Source organism: Vicia villosa, linkage group LG4 (genome assembly GCF_029867415.1).
Source record: "Vicia villosa cultivar HV-30 ecotype Madison, WI linkage group LG4, Vvil1.0, whole genome shotgun sequence".
NCBI classification, from domain to species: domain Eukaryota; kingdom Viridiplantae; phylum Streptophyta; class Magnoliopsida; order Fabales; family Fabaceae; genus Vicia; species Vicia villosa.
The window spans coordinates 118,561,539-118,568,591 of record NC_081183.1 but is presented as its reverse complement, the minus strand read 5'-3'; the positions used below and the strand labels follow the sequence as shown (position 1 = coordinate 118,568,591).

The window sequence follows — 7,053 nt, the reverse complement described above, 5'->3', positions numbered from 1 at the left end:
GAATCTGTGTTTTTTTTACAGGGTTGTTTTTAGGATTTGCCGCAAATGGCAGGAGGCAAAATGACGTTTAACCCTTTTCTTTATAAGCAACGATTGTATTTATGACCGAGTATTAGGGATACTCTAACTCAAATACAAGCGAAATGATATAATCAACAACAAAATCACATATATTTAATACAATCAAGAGAATTTTGACACCACTCATGGAAATTGCAAGACACCTTCCCTTTAAAACCAATAGCTAGCCACTTCCGTGTAAACATCTTTACTATATACACCAACTCTCCAACATCACCAATTCCTCCATTGTAAATGATATCGTCACTAGTACAAAAATGTTAATTTACACCCGTTTTTTATTAAATTTACACCCATTATTTTTAATAAAAATCGAGTGTATATCCACAGGGTGAGAAATGTCTAACGCATTTACACCCGTTTAAAACGGGTGTAAATACGTTCGTAATTACTCCCTATTTTAAGAATATCGGGTGTAAATATGTTCTACGTTACACCCTATTTTAACAAAAATCGAGTGTAATTGGGCATAATTATGTTTTTAATTACACCCTATATTAATAAAAATCGGGTGTAATTACGTTTTTAATTACACCCTGTTTTAATAAAAATCGGGTGTAATTGGGCATAATTACGTTTTTAATTACACCCTGTTTTAATAAAAATCGGGTGTAATTGAGCGTAACTACGTTTTAATTACACCCTGTTTTAATAAAAATCGGGTGTAATTGGGCGTAACTATGTTTTAATTACACCCTATTTTAATAAAAATCGGGTGTAATTGGACGTAATTACGTTTTAATTACACCTTGTTTTAATTAAAATCGGGTGTAGTTACCTTCTTAATTACACTCTATTTTAATAAAAATCGGGTGTAAATACGTCATTTATGAATGAACAATTATATTATATTTAAATCTATTTACACCCTATTTCATATACACCATTTAGTTATATTTCATTTTTAGTCATAATATTGCAAATACTATAAAATCATACACATAAAAATCATATTTTAACTAAGTCAAAATATTTTTAATATTAACCAAAAAGTATACAAAATCATGTGCATTCATAATATTTCAAGTACTATAAAATCATACACATAAAAATTATATTTTAACCAAGTCATAACACTTTCTTCATATATAATTTTACGCCATACTTGACGGTTAGCTTCGGTGTTCTCTAGTCCAATTGAATCCAACCGCTTTCCACATGTAGCATTGGATTCATCCATGGCCAAAATACCACGCCCTGGAGAAGCAATTGCTTTCCACAATTCGATCCGGAGGAAGACCTTCTACATTCGTGTACACCGACTTCATCTTATCAAGCAAAGTCTACAAAATTATTCATTATATAGCAATTCATAGCCACACAACAAACCTCTAATTTCTTAAAAAATGTTAAAAAATGTTTTCTACATTGTGTGAATATGCAACTTCCAAAGTATCCTCAACGGTTTTATACCAGACCTTGATAGTGCAGTCTGATGAACCGGATAGCAAGAATTTGTCCCAACAAATAAGGGATGTGACTTCTCCTGTATGCGCATTGAGTGTCATTTTACACTCAAATTTGTCTAGGTCCCAAACCTGAACAAAACAATAAGAAATCATTATCAATTTATCAAACAAAACATATATTAAGCAACAAGCAATTGTGTAGAGCTAACATAGAAAAGCAAAAAACCGCGGAAGATTCACAGAGACTCTTTATTGCCAAACAATCAAAATATACCTTGATGCTTTGATCCTTGGATCTTGAGTACAACATCTTGTTACATCCAACAGCCAGGCAAACAACAGATTTAGTGTGTCCGCGTAGTGATGCAACCAGTTCAAAAGGGGAATTGGATTTAGAACTGCCTCTCCATGCAAAAATTACACCATCATGCGATTTAAATAATCTAACTCAACATAAATTGATAGATAACAGAAATGAATTATTACAAAAGTAAGAGAACAAAACATACTATACAACCATAAACCAATGTGTGAGTAGTTACCTCTGCTCCAGCTAAGAGTGTATCATTGCCAACAACCATGGCAAGGACTCGTCCCTTAGGTCCATCGAGAGTTAAATGTGAAGCAGTTTGCATATTCCATGCCTTCACAAAAAACCACAATGACATTTATCAGCTTACAATTAACAGTCCTATATAACAAAACCATATAATGAAAGAAAAAAATAATTGAAGTAGGAATAAGAGCTTACCTTGACAATGTTAGGCAGACCAACAAAAATCCACGGGCCCTCACTGATCAAAGAGGTAGCTTCAGCACCAAGATTCGTCAAATTAGTACATTGACCAGTAACACAGTCCCATGTCCGAAGTGTCCCATCGGTGCTGCCAGAATAAAGTTTGTTTGATCCATGTGGAAGTGCAATTCCAATGACAAGCTGCTCACAAATATTTCAATTAAACTAGTTCAGAATTAATTATCAACTAAAAAAGAAGCCAAAATTTCTAGCTTTAAATAGAAATGTAAAATGGTTGTTGTTATAAGGCTAAGTAAGTACCTTCTTGTGTCCTTGAAGCTTTACTAATGTGGCAAAGCCATCACCATAAAACCAGGAATGTAAATTCCGGCAATGTTCACCACGAACACAATCGCCATTCATCCAATATTTGCAGACATGCTTTGGAGAAACCTTAGCAATTTGTGTCTTTTCTCTGAGATAACCCATAAGCTTACAAGGGAAGCAGCACTTCCAACGTCGAAATGCCTGTCTCAATATAATGAGGATATATAATTTGTTAATCCATTATACTTTCTAAGAAAAAATGATGACAGAAATAACAATATGCAGTTATGCAACTTTGATTGCTAATTCAACTGTGATTTGCAGGACCAAAGATGACAAACACAAGAAACATACCTGCCTGTTGGGTCAATTGCGATGCAATAACAACCAGCTTTGTCACTACCAATGTAAATACTAAGCATTTTCAAAACCAAATATTCAACATGATGAAATTGGAAATGCTTTATCTCTGTCATGAATGTTCAAAGGAACTCCCGCTTGCTGAATAGTAGTGATGGAAATTGTAAGTTTTGTAATTCAGAGGTAAAAAGAAACATAAGTTGTTGCTATAGAAAAAATGGCTTCAAAGTTGTAAGCATGAAAGCTTTGCATCTACTACAAGAATAGAGAGCTTACATTAGTCATATTCATACATACCTTCAAAAGTTCATAGCTTTCCATATTCAAGATTCCTAACAATACGATACAAAGTAACAGATATCTAAGTCATTGGATCTAAGATTCAGCACAACACAAGATGGTTTTACTCCAGCACTTAGTAATATACCTTTGATCTCACCACTGCCTGCTATATCTATTGTTGTTGAGTTCTCAAAATTCTTCACCTTCAAATTTATCCTTATTGAAAAAAAATTGTTGGTGAAAAGAAAACTACCTAAATTTACACAATCAAATTAAAATGAATTGGCATATATTTACTTATTGAAAAAATTTCCATAAGCAAAATCTCTAAAAACTATGAATTCTTTGACAAGCAACATACTTGCATCCATATGTTTCAAGACTACCATTCTGAGACCCAAACTGTCTTCGAACAGCACTATATCTAGTAGCAATGCAAACTGCTCGTGACAAAGCAGTCGATGCATCAGCCACAATTGCCTGCCTCACGTATACCATAGTACCATAAATTAATTTTCTTGGAACACTTGATTGCACATACTTTCGTTCTCTGGTGACCTGTGAAACCCTGGTAGGTTGGAAAAACAGAGAATCATCTGGATTATTATATTGACAAAAATTAGAAAAGGAAAACATTGATATCGAAAAATGAATAGAAAAGGTCAATCTAAATACATGCTTGCGGTCACAGACATTCCCCCCACACATCACAATAGTGATGAGTTTTACACATGATGTACACAGCTTTTTGTTCCCGTTTGTTTCTCTTAACCATCATTTTTAACAAGTTACCTTTGCATTAAAAAAGAAGTAATTAATAGTGTAGATATTTTTAATAGTTAATTATTAAAAAGTAGGTTCCAGAAAAAATGCACTTAATTGATACACACAATACCATATATAACTTAACTACTAATATTCACTGAAGAAAATGATGGGGTAATAGGAACAATAATTAGACAAGTAACATCAACAGAGTGGTAGAATAATGACCATTCTCAGTATTTGTAACTCGACTCTTTGTGATCACAATTTTCACACAGGTGCTAATGTGCTTAAGAACTTTCATATCTTATTATTTGAATTTCTTAAAGAACTATTTAGTATAAAGCTGATGGAGTTTAACAGCATTCATATAAGCAAAGTAAAAGATACAATATATGCGGGCTTACAATTTCAATTGCGTCCACTCTAGTCCCAATTATCTTTAGTCTCACTTCACTATCTTTCTGGATCTTAACCTGCAAAAAAACCAAATGATCACTGCCAAAAACATAGAAGAAAACACATTATATTGAACCCCTAAAAAGAACAAGTTGCTCTCTTCTTCTCCAATGAGAAGAAGGTATCATAAATTATACATACTGATCCATCTGAAGTAGTATAGTTCGGCATGTCTCTAGACTGGAATTCCATATCATCTGGAATCAACTGATAGGAGAAAAAAAGGGTCACGTCAAGACAAAAAAAAAAGCAAGGAGATACTAAGAATAACTTAAGGCATGTCATGTCTTTTACTACTCTAATGTCGAGAATAATAAATGAGAAACATAATTTTAGTGCTGAAAATGAAAAACAAGAACAACAGTATCTTAGATATAATTGTATAATATGAAGATGAAGAAGATAGATGCCTTTTCTTAAAGGTTATAAAAGACCTTAAATGGTTTGAAACAAAGATTTGAACTGGTCCAGCTTCAGCGAAAAATCCCATCTGCATAAACAGAACTCAACAATGTAAACCACTTTATCCACACAGTAGTTAGAACATAGAACTCGCTAGATAAAGCTAAAGAGTAAAATGTAGAGACAAAGGAATCGTATAAACCTTGTTCACCATGGTAACAACAGCTTCTAAGATCTCTCCCTTAAAAGGTCTGAAGACAACACATTGGTACTTAACCGGAAATGTCACAAACCGGAAATCCCTAAATTTTCTTGAACAAGACTGCCTCTAATTAGAAACACACTAATTTCAATTTAACAGTTACACCAAAATTTTCCATCGATCAACGCGGCAATGCACAAATCTGATCGAAAAACAATATCACAATCATTTTTAAATTATCAATCAAATAATTTCTGAATCGCTAGAAGCATGATCAATGCTCCCCTAGATCTTAATGTTACTTCATTCAAACATTAACAAATCTAACTATAAAACCAAATTTTAAGCATTCAATTACAAAACAAACTCATAAGGTAAGAATTAAGATACCTCATGACGTACGTATTCCGTTTTCGTCCGACATCATTCCCTTAAGACTCCTCGCTAACCAAATCGCTGTCTCCCTTGTCAAGACCTTATCTTTGCCTAGCGGCTTTAAAACAACTTGAAGTTCCTCCAATTTGTTCTGCTGCAACAAGTCTGCAGACAATTCCAAGAGCATTCAGATAAAAAATAAATTAATATTACTAACATAGGATAATTCAAAGTGTTCAAACCAATAACATCTTTCGAAACCCCACCATCAACCAAGTTGTACATGAACCATTCAGCATATTGAACCAATCCAATTCTACAATAACCCTTAACTAGTATATTACAAGTGAACGAATCAACACCTAAACCAAAACCGCTTTTAACCATTTCAGACAATAAACCAAAACCCTGATCAACCAACCCTTTCTCACAGAATCCCCAAACAACAGTATTATAAGTAACATTATCAATATCAATACCATCATTCCTAAGATATCCTAAAGCCAAAACCCTTAGGTAGAGTAGAGTCATGATTTTGAGCAGTGATGGATTTTCAAAAACAAATTTTCGCCACTCGACCATGTTTACTTTGCCATCTTGGTTCAGGTCAGCATCCATGTTTACATTTTTTAAGCTTTACACTATAAGTTGTGTCAATCCAGTTGTCTACTGTTAGTTGCAGGTTGTTATGTGTTAGAAACTCAGCCAAAACACTCACCTTAAAATGTGATGCTAAAGAGTTGGTTGAAAGAAGAAGGAGATTTAATCAATACAATTTGTTTGGACCTATACAATGAATTTGCATCATTTCAAACAAAATTACACATAGCAATAGGAACTAGTTTGTGAGTATAAAACCCTAATTCTTCAGCTACCAATGTCACTCAAAGCATAAAACCCTAATTCTTCCTTACCAATGTCGTCACTGTGAAATGGTTTCCTCTCAGCTTCGTTGTCGTCACTGCGAAATGGTTTCTCTCAGTTTCATTGTCGTCACTGCGATAGTTTCCTCTCAGCTTCGTTGTCGTCTGTTTCGGTGAAGTGAGAGTGAACGAAGAGAGCTTCGTTTTCCAGTGAGCGAATGGTATCGTCACAGCAAGTTGAATGAGCTTCACACAAACCCAAAATCAACCTCTTTTTCCAATCAAACTTCGATGAAACCCGAAATCACCATTGCCATTGCCTGAAGCAGCGCACTAAATGCATGAGTGGAACAGAGTTAGATTGAAAAATGGGTTTCTTGAAAGAGTTCAAAATACGTTTCGTGAAATAAGTCGATTGCAATTACTGTTTGAATAGGAAATAGAGAAAGTATTTTATTAGGTTAATAAATTTAAAGTATTATGTTTAAAATATAATGTTTCACCTATTAAAATTAAAAAAAAAAACAATTACATATTAATTTACACCCGTTTTTTTTGTTTAAAAGGAGTAATTGAATTTTAATTATAATAATGTTTTTAATTTAAACCCGTTTTTAGAATATAGGGTGTATATTGTCACCTCATAATATTTAAAATGACATGTTATTTACAAAATTGCCGCTATATTTCTGATTTACACCCGTTTTTAGTATAATGGGTATAAATTTTAAAATTATATTAATCTTTTTGTACTAGTGCGTTTATATCACATTCACTATATTCTATAATAGC

The 7,053-nt window shown here is 33.3% G+C and overlaps 1 protein-coding gene across 1 annotated transcript; it reads right to left on the bottom strand.

The window, feature by feature from the left end:
• Positions 1 to 1,074: 1,074 nt before the first annotated feature.
• LOC131597736 (zinc finger CCCH domain-containing protein 48-like) lies at positions 1,075 to 3,029 on the bottom strand. The gene is made up of 7 exons (XM_058870412.1): positions 2,908 to 3,029; positions 2,548 to 2,701; positions 2,242 to 2,427; positions 2,033 to 2,134; positions 1,765 to 1,892; positions 1,500 to 1,619; positions 1,075 to 1,364 (listed from the first exon to the last, which is right to left on the bottom strand). The coding sequence occupies exons 1-6, from the start codon at positions 3,027 to 3,029 to the stop codon at positions 1,607 to 1,609; spliced, it is 705 nt and encodes a 234-aa protein (XP_058726395.1). The 3' UTR covers positions 1,075 to 1,364; positions 1,500 to 1,606.
• Between the last annotated feature and the right edge of the window lie 4,024 nt (positions 3,030 to 7,053).